We start from the raw sequence: 24643 nt of genomic DNA, 5'->3' as shown, positions 1-24643 counted from the left end.
TATTTCTCAGTGGTAAACATTTTATGCTCAGATATTTTGTCACATTTAAAATACTTTAAAATTAGAGTACTTTGAAAGTTGTTTTGTTTTGTAGCATAGACTAATTTCAGTGGGTAATGCCTAGTACTACAGACTAGGTTTTCTTTATTATCTGCATTCAGAAAAAAATATTTGGGATATGTTATTCTTCCTATTTTGATAAAACTTTAAAAACAAAGCCACTGGGCACCTGGGTGGCTCATTGGGTTAAGCCGCTGCCTTCGGCTCAGGTCATGATCTCAGGGTCCTGGGATCGAGTCCCGCATCAGGCTCTCTGCTCAGCAGGGAGTCTGCTTCCCTCTCTCTCTCTGCCTGCCTCTCCATCTACTTGTGATTTCTCTCTGTCAAATAAATAAATAAAATCTTTAAAAAAAAACAAAAACACAAAGCCACTTCCTGATACCTCTTCATAATAAGAACTGAATGTGACCCATTAACTTTCAGTCAGCATAAATTGAAACAGATGTCCTTGGGCAGTTTTTAAATATTTAATCCTTATCATTTGTGTTACTTGAAATTGTTTTCAAAGGAAAAGGTATACATTAACATTTTCTTACTATTCAGTATTTGGGGAAGGCAAGGTTTTGGAGTTACTTAAATTACTGCTTCCTCAATAGCATTTTTATTTTAAGAAGGATTAGTGATATTCAAAATGTTTTCCTTTACATATTATGTATTTTCTGTTTTTTTAATTTGGGAGTATTTTTCTTAAACTGAGCAAAAGTATGCATTGCATTATTTTATACAGATGTAAGTTAGAATCTTTTATAAGTATCTAAATATACTTTTAGGTAAAGTATTCAGAAAGCATTAGAAGCTCTGGCTGTATGGAAATTATTTTCCTGTCTGTGTAGCAAAATACATTGCTCAGTATGCCAAATTAAAGTCTCTTAAAAGGAGGGAAATTAATCTTACTATATTTTTAAAAAAAAAAAGCAAAGTGTCCCTTATAGTTTTGTGTTAATATTTTGTTATTTTCACCTGTTTTTTAGGTAATATGCTTGGGAGGTGTTGGTTTTAGCTGTTTAAATAATTTGATTAAGTATTTCAGAATCCTAAAGCTATGGCTTTTCAAAGGATAAAAAATGAAAGTTTTACACTTTAAAAGTGAATATGAAAGTTAATGTTCAGTGCCAGGAGATTGCCAGTAAAATTCTAAGGCTGAAAAATAACTTTGAATAAAGTGAATACTGTTGACCCTTGAACGACTTGAAGGTGCCACCACCCCCACTCCTGTGCACTGAAGATCCAAGTTTAACTTTTGATTCCCCCAGAATCTAACTACTAATAACCTCCTGTTGATCAGAAGTCAGTAACCTACCTTGCCTATAACATAAAGTCGATTAACACATGTTTTGTGTGTTGTATATATTATGTAATGCATTCTTACACTAAAGTAAGGTAGAGCAAAGAAAATGTTAAGAAAATACTTTTTTTGGACGCCTGGGTGGCTCAGTGGGTTAAGCCTCTGCCTTCCGCTCAGGTCATGATCCTAGGGTCCTGGGATCCAGCCCCTCATCAGGCTTTCTACTCAGTGGGGAGCCTGCTTCCTCCCCCCACCACCCGGCTCTGCCTGCCTCTGCCTACTTGTGATCTCTGTCTGCCAAATAAATAAATCTTTTAAAATATATATATATATAAAATATGTGTATAAATATTTATATATATATATATATATACATATATAAAATACATCTGCAGGGGCACCTGGGTGGCTCAGGTAAGCATCTGCCCTCAGCTCAGGTTGTGATCCCAGGGTCTGCTTAGCAGGGAACCTGGTCTCCCTCTCCCTCTGCCTACTTACACTCACTCTCTGTCAAATAAATAAATAATATATTTAAAAAGAAAAGAAAAGAAAGGTATCCAAAAAAATCCATGCTTAATTGGACCTGTGCAGTTCCAACCTGTCGTTCAAGGGTCACCTGTACTTGTTTTTTATGCACCTCATTATAGCATCCTGGTAACTGGCCTTACAGTCCTTTGCCTTCCTTGGTCCCCAGTGCTCAGGTATTCTTGTTCATTATAAAACTTCTTGGGATTTTTTTTTTTAAGGACCCAAATTCAAGATTATTTGAAATTGTTTCTATAGGAGTAATAGAAAGTGGAGATTTGCATGGAGTATGATATGGTTCACTTTACAAAGGAAAAATTAAACCTAATAAAGTTTAGTGAGTGTTAGAGAAGCTTTACTAATTCTTGGTGTATTTGTTCTTTTCATATTTGAGAAACATAAATTATGTACTTATGTCCCAAGAGATTAAATGCAGCTGTAACAATTATCCTGTTTAATTTTGAATCAGAAGAATCAGTGATTCCTCTTTTTTTTTTTTTAAAGATTTTATTTTTATTTATTTGACAGACAGAGATAACAAGTAGGCAGAGAGGCAGACAGAGAAAGAGAGAGAGAGAGAGGAGGAAGCAGGCTCCCTGCTGAGCAGAAAACCCGATGCGGGGCTCTATCCCAGGACCCCGGGATCATGACCTGAGCCGAAGACAGAAGCTTTAACCCGCTGAGCCACCCAGGTGCCCCGAATCTGTGATTCTTCTTAAACCAGTGATTTGGTTTCAGAAAGTAGGAGGCGAATATCAGAGTGTTTTCATAGATGAGAACTTGTTACCTGACCTCTGATTTTTTTTTTAAAGGTTATTTATTTATTTGACAGAGAGAGAGATCACAAGCAGGCAGAGAGGGGGTGGGGACGCAGACTCCCCGCTGGGCAGAGAGCCTGATGTGGGGCTCAATCCCAAGACCCTGAGATCATGACCTGAGCCGAAGGCAGTGGCTTAACCCACTGAGCCACCCAGGCACCCCCTGACCTCTGTTTAAATAGTGGTCTACATTTGGGGAAAAAAAGTTGTAAGGGGAAATGGTGGATTCACCATTCGTTTGTTTCTAAATTATAGTAACTTTTCTGTTTTACTATTATTTTGCAGGAAGATCATAATCAACCATTGTTTGGAGTACAATTTAACTGGCACAGTAAAGAAGGAGATCCATTAGTGTTTGCAACTGTAGGAAGCAACAGAGTGAGTGTTCAGGGATCTATTTGGCATTTGGCTTGGCTATTTGACTCTGGTGTTACTATAGTATTGAAGTGTAATGATTTTGAAGTAAATTTGGCATAGCTGGTTTAACAATAATCCTTATGTAATATTCTAGATATTGTCACAAAACTAAAGTTTTCAAAACCTAGTATTCACTACTGAAAATACAGCTTTCATATATTACTCTCAGCTCTCAGAGTTCATATATTACTATCAGTTGTTTCTGTTTATATTTTGTCCTTGTTAATATTTTTTTGTGTGTGACTGAAAGAATTGACTCCTGTTTTTGGAAGCAGTTTTAATAGTTCTGTATCATGCAAATTAGGATATAAAGTCTGTAGTTTCTTAAAAATAATAAACTTACTTAGTGGCTCTCTGTAAATGCAAAGGATAAATCCAGTGGCTTTATATATTAGTTATTGAAAGTACTTTAACTATTTGCCATAAACATCTGTTAGATTTGTTTTTATTTAAGGAAGCCAAAAGTATCTTGAGCTGAGAGAAGTATAGGGAAGAAGCATGTTGGCACATTTTAACATCAGCCATTATTTAACTTTTTAGTTAAACCGGGGGCTGACTTGGTGGACTGCAAAGACTTACTATTCTTTTCAGTTCTAAATAAATGGAGAACAGGAAGAGTCCTTAGTGCTTTCCAGGGAGTGCTTTGGAATTAGTTATTAAATTGAAATCACCACAGGGAAAAATTGTCCTCTTACTAAGGTTACATTAGCTAACATTCTGGTTATCCATTAATACTGTACTAGGAGTTATGAAGAACAACATAGAAATTTATTGTTGTATTTGGGGAAAAATAAAAAACAGAGGCAATTGACTAATTAGATACAGGTTGGCAACAAATACAAGTCACTTCCTCTGCTTTTAACCTAAGAGATGAAGAGGAGTGAATCTGAGAGATGGTACGTAAGTTGTTACTTTGAGTAAAATAAAATTTTATGCTTCTTTAGTAGTTGTACTAAGTTTCTTAGGCAATAAAAGCATGTGGTTTTAATGCATACTGTTTTCTGTATTTGTTTTTTGTTTCTCAGTATTGGTATTCTGTTCTCAAACAAAGTTAACTTGGTAATAAGGGAGTTGTCAACTCCGTATTTTTCCAATGTCAGCATATTTCCAGGCGTTTTTCGTGCAAGTTCAAGAATCATAACAAGCAGACATGCATCCATTCTGGGCTAGATCCTCTCTATTTCTGTTTTCTAAAAATTAAAATTTGGTTTTAGGTAATTTCCTATAAAACTTCTTTTAAGGAAGGTTTTCGTTACATTTAAGGCTCTGGCGCTTTTACTAGGTCACTGAAATCCTGAAAATTTGAAACTTGGCTGCTGCAGTTGGTAACATGGAATAACAGCTTTTCTTGGTGTTCAGCCAAATGTGGCTTGTGACATGTAGCCTGCTTATAGTTGTCTGGTTACTGAATTCTTCGGAAAAAAAAATTCGTGGGGAAAGATAACAGGCTCAAGAAAAGATCAGGTTATTTTTTCCTATTTGGGAACATAGTGCATTAATTACTTTGAATCTACTTTTAAGACGTTACTATAAACCAAAGATTATACTTCACTAACTTGGCCATGATAATACCAGAATAGTTACAATTTGTGCTTCAGTGTGTTTATTTAAATGTTCAGGCATTGTAATAAAAAGTATCCCTAGTTTCATTTAAAATGACATGGAAGGGCATTACATAGTTCATCGAATTGTAAAAAGTTCTGCTTTTTTTTTTTTTTAAAGAAAAGAAAAATTATCTTCTAGAACATAACCTGTTTTAGCAGTCATAAGGGATATTTTTAAACTATTGTAGTGATTTTATTAATTTAATAGGGTAGTTTATAGTATCTTTATGGAGTTCTTAGATACTTCTATTAAAATTAACAAGTAATTGCTAACATGACTATAAGCTCTAAAAAAGGAAAGAAATCTATTAAAGTTTAATTTTACATAGTGTATATATTAATTTAAGAATATGTGGCAAATAAAAAGGACCACCATATATCAGAAAGTTAATATTTAATGAACTGTGTCCATGAGAAAAACATTATTTAGGCAAGTTATAAGCTTTCTTATATGTAATTAATATGTAAATATTCTTAAACTACCCAAAGACTTTAAGAGCTTAATTAAAAAATGATAAATTACAACTTTACTTTGAGGTGTTCAGATGTATTCACTTTGAGGAGTTGGGCAATTACATGAATGAGATCTAAAATTAAAGATTGGAATTAGAAACCATTATTATTACTACAATATTTAATATACTCAGGAAGTTATCTAATACATTAGGCTTTATAATGCTTCCTTAAGTTTAAAGAAGCTATTTTAAAACAGTTTCTGTAGTATCTTTAAGACACATTTGTAACTAAAATATGTTGCAGAGGTGAAAAGAATGTGGTTTCTGTGTTTGAGATTAAATTTACTATATTTTTGTTTTTATTAGGTTACCTTATATGAATGTCACTCACAAGGAGAAATCCGGTTGTTGCAATCTTATGTGGATGCTGATGTATCCTTTCTTGAGTTTTTAATATCTTTGCTAAAGAAATTGACTTTCAATAAGTACACCAAAACTTTTCTAAATTAATTAGTTCCCTTAAGCTATACTGTCCTTTAAGCAGTGCTCTTCCTTTATTATCTCCCAAGAGATTCCTCGTATCTAGTTTAATTTTCCTGATCCTAGAAATGCATTGTAAGGTGGATATGAGAGAGTGGGGAGAAGTGGCTAGAGATGAGCATTGGAAATCTAGTAATAGAAATGTTAGCAAAGAGTAGCTACAACCTCCTGTTTCTTTGACCTTGCTTAGAATTTTATTACTTGAGGGTAGTTAATATTAGTGAGCTGGGGTTGATCAGAAGCTATGACTGGCAGTCATACCAAGTATTTGAGCAACAAAGCTTATAGGGGAAAAGTAAACAACTACAGTTTGTTTAGGAAATAAAATATTGCAAAACATGAACACATAAAGAAAAAGAAAGGCTTAAAAAGCCAGAAGGTTAGGGGCGCCTGGGTGGCTCAGTGGGTTAAGGCGCTGCCTTCGGCTCAGGTCATGATCTCAGGGTCCTGGGATCGAGTCCCGCATCGGACTCTCTGCTCAGCAGGGAGCCTGCTTCCCTCTCTCTCTCTCTCTCTGCCTGCTTCTCCATCTACTTGTGATTTCTCTCTGTCAAATAAATAAATAAAATCTTTAAAAAAAAAAAAAAAAGCCAGAAGGTTAGACAAAAGGTGGTGATATGGTGTTTCTTTCAGATCATTTCAAAAACCTAGCAAAAAAGAAAAGGCAAGTCTTCAGTAGTTTATGGAAAGAAGTGACCTGTAGCCATATTGGGCAAGTCTCACAGGACAAGGTAGAAAACTCATAGTTAACGCTATTCAGACTGAATAGACATGCATAGTCAGACATATTGGGATAAAAGAAGGGTCAGCAATTTATAGCCTGTGGGCCTAGCCACCTGTTGTTGTAAATAGTTTTACTGGGACACAACTATACCCATTTGTTTACATTGTCTACTACGGTTGCTTTCGAATGACAGAGTTGAATAATTATGCATCGAAATAGAAATCAAAATTGAGTGGAAGAATTGGTTTTGTTTGACCATTTGGTTTAGATTGTAGACCTAAAATGGTCACTGTTTAAATATGGTAATATAAGAAGAAATAAGAACTTCTGTGTCAGAAACTTTAGCACTTCTTTAGAGGTTTCCGTGTAGTATATACCATAATCATTGATGTGTTTACTTTTCAAAAACAAATTACAATTCTTAACTGGCATTTCTTAGGCTGATGAAAATTTTTACACTTGTGCATGGACATATGATAGCAATACAAGCCATCCTTTGCTGGCTGTGGCTGGATCTAGAGGCATAATTAGGATAATTAATCCCATAACAATGCAGTGCATAAAGGTGGGTTTTTGGTTAAATTGTAGATCTGCCCTTTTTTGAATACACACTTGTGAAAACTTGTCATTTTTAACTTAAAACCAGTAGAATCAATATCTGTACAGTTTCTAATTTGATTTGCACTTGGCTTTTTGCTTCCTTTAGACTGGTCTTTGAGACCTTTGTCACATATGATAACACAGATTCTGGAATAAACGGGAAGTTTTTATTTGCAATTTTTAAAAAATAATTTCCCTCCTCCAAAGCCTTATTCTGAGATGTTCTAAATGAACTATAGGGAAAGAGTGAGTACTTTTTCTAAACATCCTAATTAGGGATATAGAGTCAAGGACTTGTAAAGAACGGAAATGTAAAGCCTGGGAATTTGATACTAAGTTTTGCAAATTACTTTAATCAGAAGTTTTTAACCCTGGGGCACATTAGAATCATCTAATGATATTTTAAATCCTTCCTTGGGTCTCCGCTGATCCAGTCAAATCAAAATACCTGCAGATAGGACTTGAGCATTTTTTTTTCCCTTCAATTTTGTTGGGTGATTTTAATATGCAGCCAGGGTTGGGAACCACTAATTTAAGTGAAACTGTTTTTCCATTCTTTAAAGATTAATGAAATAATTTATTGATTTTTAATATGAAAGTTGAATGTTCTAAATTTATTGTAGCATTATGTTGGCCATGGAAATGCAATCAATGAACTGAAATTCCACCCAAGAGATCCAAATCTTCTCCTGTCAGTAAGTAAAGGTAAGAGAAGCAAATGTTTCTTTATTTCTGTTTATTTGGGAATGATTTTATTTTTTAAGGGACAAAAGAGTCCTAAGTTATTAAAAAAAGCCAAATTTAAAAAGAATTTATAAAGTATGTTTTTAGTAGAAAAATCTCAGGCTACAGTAGCATCTCTAGACGAAGAATTAGGTAAAAGGGCTGTGAAATAGTTAACATCAGACATAAATAATTTGTACAGGTTAAGTATGTGTAACCCTTATTAACAGTAGTATATTATGACACTAATACACTAATATTAGGTAGTGTATGTATCCTCAGTTGAATTATTTTAGTAAGCTTTATTAATTTCAAGTGGCAGATCACCAAAGTTACGACATTTTTAAGAATTTAAAAAATAGTATTGCAAATCATATCACTGATCGGCTGTGTAATAAGAAATAATGCATCTGAGAATCTGTATTGCTTTTTCATACATGAAGTTTTTATTTTATAAAGGAGTCCGTAATAGAATTCCTTAAAATGCTAAGTTCTCCAGCATAAGCTCTTTGAAATATTTCCCATATGCATAAAGAAAGCCTTGCCTTCCTCTGTACGCTTAAATTGGCATTATAAGTTTATTCAGGGTTCAGACAAGCCTCTTAATAATTTCTGAGCTCTCTGAAATCAGCTGTGTTATTTCTGCATTCTGTTCTTGATTGTTCTCTTTTTACTTCCACATTATTATTCTAGTCAAGTTTATTCATCTTAAAGGCTTTCAAACCTATAACCTTCCCCCACAATCTGCTCATACTAAAAGATGTCCTCAGATTAAAACTCTTCCATGAAAATGCTTCATTGTGATTTTCCTTTACCTACCAAGGCTTACATTTGAAAATCAACAACTAAGAAGAGCTGATAACTTTTTCTCTTTTCTTGATAATAGCTGGGCCCAGATATTTCTTTACAAGTCATATAGGTCATGATGCCACACTCTCTAATTATCACAACTCCCAGCCATACTCTTCCCCTTTTGGGTCAGTAAGTACAAAGATAACCTAAAAAGTATAAGAAAATATTTTGCAAATTATGTATCTAATAAGGGATTTATATCAAAAGATGTTAACAATTCAACAGTAAAGACAACCCTTTAAAAAATGGGCAGTGGTATTGTTTAAATTTTTATTTATTTATTTTTTTAAATTTATTTTCGGTGTTCCAGAATTCATTGTTTATGCACCACACCCAGTGCTCCATGTAATATGTGCCCTCCATAATACCCACCACCAGGCTCACCCTTTCAATTTGTAAATGTGGATTCTGTGGAAAAACTTCAGTATCTTGTTCTCTGTCAAATCCCTAAGTATTTGTTATCTCAGGAGCATAACTCCATCAAATTAGGATATTATTTAAAGGAAATTATTGGAGGCAAATAAGCTAAACATATTTTAAGATCACATAAGTACTTTTTTTCCATCTGGAAAGTTTGAGCTCATACTTCATTAGAAAATGTAGCTTCCATTCTTACTTCTCACTGTGCATTGCTTGAGTCCGAACTTTTGTAGTTTTTACTTCTTTAAAGAGGTTTTGAGAGTCCAGAGTAAATGAATGATAAAAGTCCATTTAAGGGGCACCTGGGTGGCTCAGTGGGTTAGGCCTTTGCCTTCCACTCAGGTCATGATCGCAGGGTCCTGGGATTGAGCCCCGCATCGGGCTCTCTGCTGGTCAGGGAGCCTGCTTTCCCCTCTCTCTTTCCCTGCCTCTCTGCCTACTTGTGATCTCTCTCTCTCTGTGTCATATAAATAAATAAAAACCTTTAAAAAGGGGGGGGGGGCGCCTGGGTGGCTCAATGGGTTAAGCCGCTGCCTTCGGCTCAGGTCATGATCTCAGGGTCCTGGGATCGAGTCCCGCATCGGGCTCTCTGCTCAGCAGGGAGCCTGCTTCCTCCTCTCTCTCTCTCTGCCTGCCTTTCTGCCTACTTCTGATCTCTCTCTCTGTCAAATAAATAAATAAAATATATTTTTTTTAAAGTCCATTTAAAATTTTTTTTATGTCTTTACTAGATCATGCATTACGATTGTGGAATATCCAGACAGACACTCTGGTGGCAATATTTGGAGGCGTAGAAGGGCACAGAGATGAAGTTCTAAGCGCTGTAAGTTGAAAACTGCAGGGCAATGACCTTTGGGTGTATAGAGCTCTGAACAATCCCCGTGGAACTCTTACAAGAAAGTATATGGTTTATTTGACATAGCCTGCTAGGCACTCAGTTTATTTACTTGTGATATAACAAGGTTTTTACTTTACAGATGAAGGAATTAAGCAAGTAAGGCTTTTTATGCTTTATCTCTACTTTTGTAATTTATACTAGCGTCTCTATTCTCATGAAAAAAACCATGAACTTGTTCAGTCATACAACACCAAAACAACTCTTGTTTTGTTGGTTTTCAGTTATTAAAGAAAAAGGTTAAGCTAGTTAGCATTTGAGATCAACTTTCATCTTTTATTTACAGTTGAAACATAAAATCCATTTTTAGGAAGTTGTTTTATTGTGCTAAGTCTTAGATAATTTTTTGTCATGTTGTTATTTTTATATTTATGTATTACTATGTTTATCGATTTAGTGATATGATGTTGGTATTTTTAGTCAGCTAGTATTTTTACATTATTTTAGCTTTATTTACTTTCCATTTATAGCTTATGTAGTGGTTTTACAGCTCTTCCATATTAAACTATGCAGGGGGCACCATGTTTTGAAGTCAGTAGCATTTTATTTGGAGGTACTAAATATTTCTGTTGTTGGAGTCTTTATGCTTTTTTTGAGAATCACACCTATCTTCAGCTACCTTGTCACCTTGGATTTTCTAAAACTTGCAGCAGCATTCTCCCATTTGGTTTTATGTGTTCTAAGAGCCATGACTACCATCCTTTAAGAATTATAAATTAGGGGCGCCTGGGTGGCTCAGTTGGTTAAGCAACTGCCTTTGGCTCAGGTCATGATCCTGGAGTACTGGGATCGGCAGCATCAGGCTCCCTGCTCTGCGGGGCATCTGCTGCTCCTTCTCCCACTCCCCTTGCTTGTGTTCCGTCTTTTCATGGTGTCTCTGTCTGCCAAGTAAATAAACTCTTAAAAAATAAATTGAAGTTAAAACCAATATAACAAGTATTTTGACTTAGATACACAGATAAAGTAAAATTTCAATTGTTCAGGGACTGACTGTATAGTTTATAGCTCTTGATTTCATTGTTTAATCAGGGTTGGACAAAGAACTCTAACAAACTTACTCAGATCTTTGTGTCATAAAATAATTGTTTTACTTCAGTTTACCTTCAGAATCAAGCAAAGAAAATATTTAAAGGTAATTGGATAGGTAAAACTAAATTCAAACAATTTACTTTCTTATATATTGTGTAAACTCATATACTATAGTCATGACAAATCAGCTAAAACTAAATCTTGAAAAAATAAGTCTTGGAAGTAGTAACAATTGATTTATGGGTTACATAGATAAACTCAGAATGTTTGTGTGTGACTTGAAAAAGATTTTTCATTATGCTGTATATCAGATGAAAATTGGGTAGTGTTGGGGCACCTGGGTGGCTCAGTGGGTTGGGGCCTCTGCCTTTGGTTCGGGTCATGATCCCGGGGTCCCGGGATTAAGCCCCAAGTCGGGTTCTCTGCTCAGTGGATGCCTGCTTCCCTTCCTTTTTCTGCCTGCCTCTCTAACTCCTTGTGATCTCTGTCTGTCAAATAAATAAAATCTTTTAAAAAAAGAGAAGGAAAAGAAAATTGGGTAGTCTTAATTTGGGCAGTTTTATATATTTAAACTTTTTTCTGTTTTACATACAGGATTATGATCTTTTGGGTGAAAAAATAATGTCCTGTGGTATGGATCACTCTCTTAAACTTTGGAGGATCAACTCAAAGAGAATGATGAATGCAATTAAGGAATCTTATGATTATAACCCAAATAAAACTAACAGGTAACCATTGTGCTATTGAAAACAATTTGTTTTTTCATGCTGTTGTATAGAGGCATTCTACTTTTTCCAAAATTTTTACATAATGTCCCAACATCGAGTTTAGAAGCCCTTCTTTGAATAAGTTTATATACCATAAGATTTTTAAAATCAAAGCCCTTTATTTTTAGTTTAATGTTTGTGGAAAATCCCCTTTGAATTGTGTTTTTTAGTTTAGTAGCATGTTAAACTTTTATTTAGGTATGCATATGCTTGACTGTTTACATTATAACAGTTTTAAAAGCTTAAAACTTGCTGTGGGGTAGGGTAAAGGACCCTTCAGAATAAGATTACTTGTATTATTTGTGAGCACTTTTAAATTCCAAAGTCTAGATAGTAGATCATGAATTTTTTTAAATGGGCTTCTTGGCTTTATTTTATGGTAATATAATGCTTTCCTTTAAACGATGATCCCTTTTTTAGATGGAGAAAATTCAGAAGCAGGAGCCTTGCTTCATGGGACTGACTATGAATGGGAACTTGCAATTTTCTTAAAATACATATATATGAAGATTTTTATTTTTTTTTAATTAATCGCTATATCCAGCATGGGGTTCAAACTTAGAACCCCAAAGATCAAGAGTTGCACATTCCACCTGCTAAGCCAGCCTGATGCCCTTTAATGTATTTTTGAAATGCTTCAATTCTTAATTCAATAACTGTCTTTTCAGAATCTCATCAGGCTATTAACACTTTCATTGTAACTATGGTATGTCTGTATATTAACTTTGTCCTTCTGTTTTAACAAAAAGCATTTATTTTCTGGTTATCAAACCAGATTATTAATAGGTTATCAGTTAAATTTATAACCAACAAATATTTCAGTGCACTATCATATATATTTGGCTAAAAAAGTAATTAACATAATTATAACAATTAAGAATTTATATCAGGTCATTAATAACATTTTAATGTTTTAATAAAGAAAAGCTCCCAGAATTTGAACTGGAAAGAATGTTTGAGATGATTCAGCCCACCATCCTTTTTGCATATGAGAAAAAAGTAAAGAGAGGACATGTGAGTTGCCGAAGACACAACTAATTCTTGGCATCATATCATTCTTCTACAGTTATTTCAGTATAAATCCGAATCACTAGATTAGAAATGTTAGGTATACTTTTAAGTAACTATAGAATTGGTAGCAACTTCTCTGCTTGGTCTTCTCAAAAACATCTTTAAGGAAAAAAATAGCACTGTGTTTTACTTGCCTAAATATGGGAAAAGTCTTTAAAGTCAAATTCCTGTCAGATAACATTTTTAGAAATTTTTGCTCAAGGCGGGACTCTTCTCTAAACTTACCTTTAGCAGCCTTTGGAATGATGTCATTGTTCCTAGAAAGGTGACTATCTTTTGAAATAATCTAGATATGTTGATGCTTAAATATAAAGGATTGAATAGATAGTTTAATGTTTTCTGTGAGAATCTTTTAGTGCTGCAGACCTTGCTTATCATTGGTTAGGATAGCCAGAATCGAAGTGATTAATTTTGGTCACCATAGTAAGAAAGCTACGGTTCTTATAAATGAAATTTCATAAGATGAAATTCAATTGAGAGCTGATAATGGAAAAAATATAGAAACAAATACATGAAATGAGAGTTCAGTTCTCAATAATGAGAAGCTTTGCAGTTTTCTAGGAACATAAAATTAATAGTCATAAATCTGAAAGTGAAAATGAGTGTGATTCTACATTCTTTTTTCTTTTAACTTTTGACATTTCCATTGCAGGCCATTTATTTCTCAGAAAATTCACTTTCCTGACTTTTCCACCAGAGACATACATAGGAATTATGTCGATTGTGTACGATGGTTAGGTGATTTGATACTTTCCAAGGTATGCTAACTGCTGTTAAGCTGTACTTCTGTTGTTTGTGTTTGTGTGAGTTGGAACCTTGCAGGGAGCACAGTTTTTTTATAGTTTTGGTAAATTGGATGGCAGATGGGAAAGTCCTTTTTTTTCCTTGAAGTCTCAGATTTGGAAACTTGTTTTAGGCATATAACATCCTGATGAATTATTATAACTTGTTCTGCAATAAAGGAAAAAATGTTAACTTATAAGATGAGATTCTTTTCTGATATCCAATGTTATAAAATAACGATATCTAAAGTCAGTAATGGGTTTTTTGTTATGTTTGTGTCCATTTCAGTAAATTTGTATTTACAAATATAGATAGCTGGAGTTGGCTGTGGCTGCAGTTTGCCAACCCCTGCTCTCTAATGTGTTGATTTTTTTGCTGATAATTTAGAGTAGTTGTTGGTGATGGTATCTGAACGTTTAGGATTGTCATATTTGGAAAAATTGCTGTCCAGTTTCTTTTCTTGATGTGGATTTCAGGGCATTTCATATTTTCTTGGGCAGAGCCTGACTTATTTTTTTTTCTTGGCTTTACAGGTATAGTTTTACCTTTTTTTTTTCTTTTTTTCTTTTTTTTAACTTTTGATCTTGAAATAATAGATTCTCAGTAAGTTTCAAAGAAAGTACAGAGAAGTCCCATATTGCCCTTCACCCAATTTCTTCTACATACATCTCACATAACTGCAGTATAATATCAAATTTAGGAAATTGTCCTTGTACAATGTGTGCATATAGTTCTATGTTGTCATTTTATTACATGTGAATTTTGCCATTTCAAGAATGTTACAGTATGGGACCTTTTAAGATTGTTTTTTTTCCATTCAGTATGCCATCCATGTTGTTGTGTGTATCAATAGCTTTCCTTTTTTATTGCTGAGTAGTATTCCATGGTATGGATGTGCCACCGTTTATTTAACTATTCATCTATTGTAGAACATTTTGGTCCTTTTGCAGTTTGGAGCTATTACAAATAAAGCTGCTAATAAACAATCGTGTATAGGTTTTTGTGTGGACTTAAGTTTTCATTTCTCTGGGATAAATGCCTAGAATGGCAATTGCTGGGTCATGGTTAAGTTTGTTTAGTTTTTTAAGAAACTGCCAAACTATTTTCCAGAGTGGCCGTGCCATTTTACATTCCCACCAGCAATGTATGAAAGATCCAGTGTCTCCGAATCTTCGCCGGCATTTGGTATTGTCACTATTTTTTATTTTAGCTGTTCTGATAGGTGTGTAGTGATATCTCATCGTGGTCTTAATTTGCATTTCCCTGATGGCTAGTGATGAACATCTTTTTCATATGCTTATTTACCATCCGTATATCCTTTTCGATGATGTCTCTTCATATCTTTTGCTCATTTTCTAATTGGATTGGTTTTGTTTTTTTATTGTTGAGTTTTGAGAGTTCTTAATATATTCTAAATATAAATCCTATGTCAGATACATAGTTTGCAGATATTTTCTTCCAGCCTGTAGCTTGTCTTTTCATCCTCTTAACAGGGTCTTCTGCAGAGCAAATATTTTAATTTTTGTTGAATTTCAGTTTATTGATTGTTGTCTGAAAAAATTTTATGGATTATGCTTTTGATGTTACATTTAAAAGCTCTTCACGCTCTGGATCCTAAAGGTTTTTTTGTTTTCTTCTAAAAGTGTTCTAGTGTTATGTTTTGTTAAATGTATGATCTATTTTGAGTTAATTTTTGTATGAGGTTTAGGTGGTAGTTCATTCTTTGCGTTTGGATATCCAGTTATTTAGCACCATTTATTGAAAGACTATTCTTTCTCCTTCGAATTGCTTTTGTACCTTGGTCAAAATTGTTTGGCCTACTTGTGTGAGGCTGTTTCTGGTTTTTCTGTTCTGTTCCCTCTACCACTGCTATATATACACAGTCTTAATTAATGTAGCTCTGTAATAAGTCTTGGAATTGATAAGGTGTTTTCTTCCACTTTATTCTTTTTCAAAATTGTTCTAGCTATTTTGATTCCTGCCTTTCTGTTTAAATTTTAGAATAATCTTGTCTACGTTTTATAAAAAATCTTGCTGGATGTTTTTTGGGCAGGGAAAAGTTTGGTATTTTGTTAAACTTGTATATCAGTTTGATGGGGAATTAATGTCTTTGCTCTGCTCTCTAGTCCATGAACATAGTATGTCTCTCCATTTATTTAGATCTTTGATTTTATTATCAGCATTTTGTAGCTTTTAGCATACAAGTCCTGTACATACTTTGTTGGATTTATACCTAACTACTGCTCTTTTTTGAGTGATTATAGATGGTATTCCTTATTTCTTTGTGTTTACTGCTAGTTAGTATACAGGAAAGCAATTAATTTTTCATACTGACCTTGAATCCCCTGATTTTTTTTGTCTAGTACTTGGGAGTGTTTATGTAGACCATCATGTCATCTGCACATAGGGACAGTTTTATGTCTTCCTTTCTGGCCTTGCTTTATTTCACTGGCAAAATTCCAGTTCTGTGTTGAATAGTAGTGTTAAGATCAAACAAACATTCCTGACTTACTTCTGGTACTAAAAGGGAAAAATTCTGTCTTTGACAATTATGTATATTAGCTATATGGTTTTTGTAGATGTTTCTATCAAGTTGAGAACTGTCCCTCTTACTAATTAATTTTTTGAGAAGTTTGTCATGAATGGGTGTTGAATTTTGTCAGATGCTTTATCTGTATCATTTCTTACGACCAGGTGGCTTTTTCTTCCTTAGCCTGTATGGAGTGTATTTAATTTTTTAAAAATAGATCTGGTCCTGTATCCCTGGAATAAATTTTACTTATTCATAGTGTGTGACTTTTTATATATGTTGCTAATAGCTGATAATCTTGTTAAAGATTTGTTTGTATTAATGAGGCTGCGATATGAGTCTGAAGTTTTTTGTAATGTCTTTGTCTGGTTTTGGTATTGATAACACAGGCTTATGGACATGAATTGGCAAGTTTTCCCTCCTATTTTCTGGAGAAATATAGAAATTCTTCATAAATGGTTGTTAGAATACTCTGGTTAAGTCATCTAGGTCTAGATATTTTTGAGAGTTTTAAAGATAAAGATTCCATTTCCTTAGTAGTTAAAAGAGCTGTTCAAATTAACTATTTCATATCGTGTGAGTTGTGGTAGTTTGTGTTGTATGAGGAATTAATTGACTATATCTAAGGTAAAATTGATGTGTAGAGTTATTTGTAATATTCTCTTACTGTACTTTTGACAACTGTAAGGCCTCTGATAGCCCTGTTTCATTCCTGAGATGGTAGTTAATGTCTTCTCTTTTTTTGTAAGTCTTGGTAAAGGCTCCTCAATTTTTTATCTCTCCTTCCATTTGTTTGCCCTGGGTGTATTTTGCTCTTTTACTAGTTTCTTAAGGTGTGGGAGCTCAGATTATCGAGTTGAGACTTTTCTAAGATAAGTATTAGATGCTATAAATTTTCCGCTCAGCAGTTCTTTAGCTGCATCTCACTAATTTATTTTTTTATTTTTTTTTTGCATCTCACTAATTTAGATATGAATTTTAGTTTCTAGGTGTTGGAGATTTTCTTGTTATCTTTCTCTTAAATGATTCCTAGTTTGACTCTATTGTGGTCAGAGCATATTCTTTGTGATTTGGGTTCTTTTAAACTTTTTTGAGATTTGTTTTATGACACTATCTTGAGTATGTTCTGTGGGAGCTTGAAAGGAGTGTGTAATTCTGTTTGTGTGCAGTGTTCCATAAGTGTCTATTAGGTACTGTTGGTCGATGTGAGGTTGAATTCTTTATGGCTTCATTGATTTTTCTGTCTACATATTTTTTTTTTAAGATTTTATTTATTTATTTGACAGACAGAGATCACAAGTAGGCAGAGAGAGAGAGGAGGAAACAGGCTCCCCGCAGAGCTGAGATCTCATGACCCCAGGATCATGACCTGAGCCAAAGGCAGAGGCCCCAACCCCCTGAGCCACCCAGGCGCCCCCTGTCTACGTATTTTATCAATTGTTGAGAGATGGGGATGTTTGCAGCTGTACTTGTGGATTTTTTTCCCTTTTTGCTTTCAGTTTTATGGTGGTTTGCTTGTTATTGCTGGATTTTGGTGACTGGAATCTTTTTTTTTTCTTCTTCTTCTTCTTCTTTTTCTTTTATCTGGGCTTTTCCCCTAATTTCCTATAGGTAATGCAAACATTTTTTTTAAGTAGGTTCTACGTCCAATGTAGGGCTTGAACTCACAAGCCCTAGATCAAGGGTCCCATGTTCTACTGACTAAAGCAGCCAGGTACTTCTATGTGAACAGTTTTTAGAATCCCACTTTTCTTTTTTTTAAGGTTTTTTTTATTTGTTAGAGCACACAACAGAGCATAACCTTTGAGGGGAGGGGGGTGAGAGGGAGAGAGAGAAGCAGACTCTCCACTGAGCAGGGAGCCAGACCCGAGATCATGATCTGTGCTGAAGGCAGATGTTTAACCAACTGAGTCACCCAGGTACCTCTGGAATTCCATTTGATTTATCTGTAATACTAAATACATTTTTTTTCTTTTTTAAGATTTTATTTATTAAAAAAAAAAAAAAAGACTTGGTTTATTAGAGCACAAGCAGGGTGGAGAGGAAGAAGCAGGATCCCTGTGATCAGGGAGCCTGATGTGAGGCTCAATCCCAGGACCCTGGGATCATGACTTGAGCAAAGGCAGGTGCTTAACTGATTTGAGTCACCCAGTCTCCTGAAGTACATTTCTTTATGTAGCTTTTTAGTTTTCCTCTAGATGTTATATATGTATATTTATTAAATATTTTGTTACCTTTTGTTATATATATTATGTATCTTTATTAATGCTTTATTTGTAAGAAAGTCACTTTAAGTATAAAATGTGTGTAGATTAAAAGTAAAAAATTGCCAGATTCCCTGGTGACTCAATCAGTTAAGCATTCCACTCTTGATCTCAGCTCAGGTCTTGATCTCACAGTTGTGAGTTCAAGTCTCGTATTGGACTCCATGGTGAGCATGGAGCCTACTTTAAAAAAAAAAAAGATAAAAATTGCTCAAAGACATGCCTACTATGCAAACACAAATATAAAAATATATTTATGTAGCCTCACTACTGTGTATCAGCATTTTGCCAATCTTACTTTCCTTTATGTTACTTTATCCACCATTTATAGTTTGATTGTCTTGAATATTCCCTTTATAATTGAGAACAACAAAAAAAGTTACTATTTTTTTAATGTTACTATTTCTGCTTCAACCATCAAACGTAATTTAAAAACTCAAGAGGAAAAGGAGAGTATCTACTCATTTTTGGTTTTTCCCTTGTTCTTTCTTCCTTTCTGATGTTCAACGATTCCTTCTCATATTATTTTCTTTGTGTTTATAAAACTGCCTGTAACCATTCTTTTAGGAAAGGTCTGCTGGTGACAAATTCTTCATTTTTCTTCGTCCTTCATTCCTGAAAGGTATATTCATTCAAAATGGGATTTTACATAGACAGTTATTTTCTTTACACATTTGAAAAATGTTGTGTTCCTTCTCTCCAGGGTCTGTGGTTTCTGATGATCCCTGCCATCATTGGAATTATTTTTCTCCTAATCATAACGAGTTCTGTCTTACTTGCTTTCAGGGTTTTTTTCTTTGTCTTTTTAGTTTTCAGAAGTTTGAATATGATGTACCTTGATTTCTTTGAATTTATCTTTAGGAGTTCACTCGCCTTATATTTGTAATAGATTTATGACTTTTGGAAATAGTTTGTCCCAAATTTGGAAGTTTTACAGCCATTATTCAAATTCGTTTCTAGACCTCTCTTCTCCTTTTGGAACTTTAATGATGTAATGTTAGATCTTTCATTTGACTCCTGGGACTGTCATTTTTTTAGGTTTGTTTCATTTTGTTTGGATTGGGTAGTTTCTGTTTTTCAGACGTTAAATTGACTCTTTATTGAACCTTTCAGTTGATTTTCTTATTTTGGTTATATTTTTCAATTCTAAATTTTCAATTTGATTCTTTTTATTTCTTTGCTGAGACCTTTTTAAGTGTATAATTGCTTATTGAAGCATTTTTTTCATTGAAGCATTTTTATTATGGCTGCTTTAAAATCCTTGTCTGGTAGTTTGAACATCTGCATCTCATTGTTGGCATTTATTGTCTTTTAGCATTAAAGTTGAGGTTTTTTCTGAGTCTCGGTGTGACAAGTGAATTTTTTTATTGAGATCTAGGTATTTTGAGTGTTACACTACAAGACTGCATCTTATTTTATTTAGATCTTTTGCAGCAGTCTTCCTCTGACAGATTTTCAGCTGGAGAAGAGGAGCACTGCTTCATCATTGGCAAGTGGTGGGGAAGTCGAGATGATGGCATCTCATTTCTGTTCCCAAGTGGTCTCCACTGACACTGAGGGCTGTGGATGTTTGTAAACATCCATTGCTGGGCCTCCTCTGATACCACCCTAGGCAAAGAGAAGGAGACCAGAGTTACCTCATTACGATGAGGGGCAGGTAGAGTCAGGAGTAGGGAGGGTTGGGTATGCATTTGAGGTACATAGGTTACCACCTGAGAAGTGCTCCCCACTGGGTCATTGGTGGTTCATGCGAGGATGAGCCTACAGTTTTTTTCTGTGGTGTTTTCCTGGAATAGGATGTTTGAAAATTTTCTCTCCTGCTAGATTGTCACTTTCCTGGTTCTTTGGTTAGAGAGAGCAGGCTTTTGTTGTGGGTGTTTTGTAATAACCCATGGGTATTGATCGCTGAGCTGCTGCCTTCTCTAGCATCCAGTCTGGGATACATAAATTAGGCAAAAGAGAACCAAGGAACTCTGCATCCTTCATGTCCCAAGGTTCCTAACCAGTCTGCCTTTTCTCTGCCTTTCAAAGTCTTATGTTTGCTTTCTATTTGATACTTAGTCTTTTAAGCTATAGTGAGGATAAATGGAGAAAAGTACACCTACCCCATCGTTTTGGAAGTAGAAGTAAAAAGGCACTAGCTCTAAAATTTCTTTTCTTAGACCTTCGTCAGACGATAGGAAGGGATTTCTGCATTTTAGGTTTCAGGAAGCTGACCTGAATGAAATATATTGGTGGTCACAAATCTATTTCTAAATCAGAATCACTAGGAGAACATTGTAAAAATAGATTCTTAGGCCTCAGTCCCAGAGATTCTAAATCTGGCAAAAGGACCTGGGAATTTGTAATTCTAAAAAGCTCTCTAGATGACTTTTTTAAAGATTTCATTTATTTATTTGACAGACAGAGATCACAAGTAGACAGGCAGACGGGAGGCCGGGGAGCAGGCTCCCCGCTGAGCAGAGAGCCCAGTGCGGGGCTCAATCCCAGGACCCTGAGACATGACCTGAGCTGAAGGCAGAGGCTTAACCCACTGAGCCACCCAGGCATCCATCAAGATGATTTTCAAATGCAGTCATCCATTATAATGAGGAACTTATCTTTACCTCAAGTTAGTTCATGAGGGGACTTGACTAATAAAGAATCCTTTACCAGTGTAATCGGTGCAAGGCACTTGAAGAACTCTGTCACAGTTGTTCTGCTTCAGCCTTCCCTTGTAGAGATTCTGATTCAGTAGGGTTGGGACCAGGATGAGTTTTTTGAGGGAAGTCTGTGGGCTATCAGTCCAGTTGTGCATTTAGTTAGGTTATCAAAGTAGGTGATCTCTAATCTAAGGTACTTTTAAAAAAACTTATGTATCAGATATATAGCCCTGGGATTTTACATAATCTAAAAAAGGCAGAGAAAGAAAAAAGTTGGGGTACTGTCTCCTCCCTAATCTTCCTATGGCCCTGCTGTTAAACTGTTCATAAGTCAGTGAACCAGACACAGAATTGCCTGGACTGTGTGTCCTGTAACACTCCAGCAGACACTCTTTCCCTACACAGGCATTTCTCATTTCAGTTTCTGTTGAGGTAATTGGGCTAGATCTTTTTTTTTTTTTTTTTTTTTTAATGGGAGGGGCCATCCTGTACATTGTAGGATGCTCAGCAGCATCTTTCCTTGTCCACCCACCAAAGGCCAGGGACATTGCCAAATGTCCCTCATTATCACACCACTGGCCTTTAATATAAATAGTGCCCACCGTGTTGCAGTTTTTCTTCCATTGTAATCCTTATCACTTGCTGCTTAATGAGAATGTGTGCAAAGATAATGATATAGAATGAGGAAGATGTAACTTAGTCTAGTTCAGTCCTATGCCCATATCAGTGTCTTGATGTTAAAACTACTGCGTTTATTGCCTTCTATATAATCTGATCTCTAAGGCCTCTAAGCAGGGGCCATATTGAAGAGCCATGCATTTGTACAGAGTTTTTGTAATTTTACTTTCGTTATAGGACACTGAAGTCTGGATGCCACAGTATCTAGAGCTGAATTTGGTTTGGAAGAGAAATTGTGACTTCAAAATGAATACTCCAGATAACATAATGCTTTTGAATATTGTTAAATTCTGTTCTAATATGACTTCTTGTCCTCAAGTGTGGACATTGACTCTGTAAATATAAATGAATGTATATCACTGTATTTAGTAGTTGGGTAACCAGGTTTTAAGACTGTCAATTCTAAAAAGATAATAAAGAAGGGCTTTGTTTTTAATATTTAAAATTCAGTTTTGTATGTAACATTTCTTGTTTTCTCATTTCTCTCTTTTAAAGTCTTGTGAAAATGCCATTGTTTGCTGGAAACCTGGGAAAATGGAAGATGATATAGATAAAATTAAACCCAGTGAGTCTAATGTGACTATTCTTGGGCGATTCGATTACAGCCAGTGTGACATTTGGTACATGAGGTTTTCTATGGATTTCTGGCAAAAGGTAGCAGCATATTTTTACATTTTAAACTTAAGACCATTGAAAATTTCACTTTTCTCTGTTGTTCATCCATCTTCAGTTTCCTCTAAGAATCTACCTTGATCTTTTGGATTGATTACTTTAGCGATTGATATTATTTATTCTATCTTTGTGGTTCTGCTCACTATCTGCAATGTTTATTTTAAAATGTAGTTAACGGGTGTCAGTGGTGGCAGTGAGGTGCTTACTTTCCATAACATCTGTTACTAAGATTTAATGTTTTGGTGATTAGAGTGTTAAACTTTTTTTTTTTTTAAAGATTTTATTTATTTATCAGAGAGAGAGAGGGAGAGCGAGCGAGCACAGGCAGAGGCAGAGGGAGAAGCAGGCTCCCCACTGAGCAAGGAGCCCGATGTGGGACTCGATCCCAGGACACTGGGATCATGACCTGAGCCGAAGGCAGCTGCTCAACCAACTGAGCCACCCAGGCGTCCCAGGAGTGTTAAACTTTTTAAGTAGATTTTTTTATATAAAAGCTTGGAGAAAAATCAGCATGGAAGGTGGGACCAAGTAATAGTTACCTAAAATTTTAAAGAGACTTGTGTTAGGAATTTGTAGTAACAAATTATCTGGATATTTATTTCTCAGAAGACTGGAGAAGCTCTCTGTAGCTGTTGCTATAATTCTTTAAGGCAGAATAAAGAGTACATGCTAACTATGTAAATGGTAAAGTCCTTCATAAATTTGCAAAATGCCTTCTAATTTACTCAGGACGTCTCTGAAGTATTAGTTGCTATTATCCCCATTTACAAATCAGAAATACAAGGTGCAAAGAACTAATCATGAGCATAGCCATAGGATAAAGCTGAGGTTTTTCTGAAATATGAACATGTCTTAGGAATGCTTGAAGGCCCTGTAGCCTATTTAATAATTTGAATTTTTTAAAAATATGTTTATACAGATGCTTGCATTGGGCAATCAGGTTGGCAAACTTTATGTTTGGGATTTAGAAGTAGAAGATCCTCATAAAGCCAAGTAAGTATTTAGACTATGTATTAATAGGGGCACCTGGGTGGCTCAATTGGTTAAGCATCTCCCTTCAGCTCAGACCATAATCCCAGAGTGCTGGGATAGAGTCCTCAGGCTCCCTGCTCTGTGGGGAGTCTGGTACTCCTTTGACATGCCCCCGTCCCCTGTTGTGTGCATTCTCTCTCTGGGAAAAATAAAGTGGGTTTTTTTTTTGTTCTGTTTTTTAAAGATTTTATATATTTGTCAGAGAGAGATTGAGAGCTAGCATCAGCAGGAGGAATGGCAGGTAGAGGGATAAGCAGGCTCCCCACCAAACAAGGAGCCCGGTGCAGGATTCAATCCCAGGAACCTAGGATCATGACCAAAGACGAAAACAGATGCTCAACCAACTGAGCCACCCAGGCGTCCCTTTTCTGATAATTTCTGCCTTTTTACTCAAATGCCAATAGATAGGAAGTAATTAATACTTAAAGTACCATTCTTAAATCATTTTTAACATTTACATGACTCAGTTATTTTAAAATACTTTGTGTTCTCATAATGACTATTTATCATAAGTACTGTGGTGACAAATTACTTTTTTTAAAATTAAAAATATACCCAAGTTTATGAAATTAGAGATTGAGCTCTTAGTGATGTTTTAAATGCTTTCCATATGACTTGGAACATCTATTTGTTTTCTAATTCACTGGTTTAATTTGATACAACATTTTTTATGAATGGCATTTAAACTATTGTTTTGTTTTTTTCCTAGATGTACAACACTGACTCATCATAAATGTGGTGCTGCTATTAGACAAACCAGTTTTAGCAGGGATAGCAGTATTCTTATAGCTGTTTGTGATGATGCCAGTATTTGGCGCTGGGACCGACTTCGATAAAATACTTTTTCTTAATCAAAATTAGAGTGTGTTTTCTGTGTATAATAGAATTACTGTATCTTGCTAGTAAGGGCACATAGAGCATTTAGAGTTGTCTTTCAGCATTCAATCAGGCTGAGCTGAATGTAGTGATGTTTACATTGTTTACATTCTTTGTACTGTCTCCTGCTCAGACTCTACTGCTTTTAATAAAAATTTATTTTTGTAAAGCTGTGTGTTAGTCTGTTTTCATTGTGAGAAAAAAAAATGTACACCCTTTTTTGTAATGATCATTTTGGTAGTTCTTTTAAGTAAAGAAAGCTCTATAATGTGATTAAGTTCTAGAACTAAGCAGAATTTAATTCTGCAACTATGAGCTGAGCTAAGTAACTTAACATCTACCTCAGTTTCCCCCTGTGTGAAACAGGGATAAGAATACCTA

At 35.0% G+C, this 24643-nt stretch overlaps 1 protein-coding gene across 2 annotated transcripts in view; it reads left to right on the top strand.

Moving 5' to 3' along the window:
- EED (embryonic ectoderm development) overlaps positions 1–24431 on the top strand; it is a 30411-nt gene extending 5980 nt beyond the window's left edge. The window contains exons 3-13 of one of the 2 annotated variants that reach the window (XM_059187267.1): positions 2974–3066; positions 5531–5596; positions 6868–6993; positions 7652–7733; positions 9755–9846; positions 11542–11675; positions 13438–13543; positions 14679–14753; positions 22178–22336; positions 23274–23347; positions 24096–24431. In XM_059187267.1, coding sequence (XP_059043250.1) covers positions 2974–3066; positions 5531–5596; positions 6868–6993; positions 7652–7733; positions 9755–9846; positions 11542–11675; positions 13438–13543; positions 14679–14753; positions 22178–22336; positions 23274–23347; positions 24096–24222 — 1134 coding nt within the window. In that variant the 3' untranslated portion in view covers positions 24223–24431. The remainder of the gene's footprint in view (positions 1–2973; positions 3067–5530; positions 5597–6867; positions 6994–7651; positions 7734–9754; positions 9847–11541; positions 11676–13437; positions 13544–14678; positions 14754–22177; positions 22337–23273; positions 23348–24095) is intronic. The other variant, XM_059187276.1, reaches the window with a different exon arrangement.
- The last annotated feature ends 212 nt before the right edge of the window (positions 24432–24643 follow it).

The sequence above is a fragment of the Mustela lutreola genome, chromosome 1, assembly GCF_030435805.1.
Source record: "Mustela lutreola isolate mMusLut2 chromosome 1, mMusLut2.pri, whole genome shotgun sequence".
NCBI classification, from domain to species: domain Eukaryota; kingdom Metazoa; phylum Chordata; class Mammalia; order Carnivora; family Mustelidae; genus Mustela; species Mustela lutreola.
This window is presented reverse-complemented; position numbering and strand designations above follow the sequence as displayed.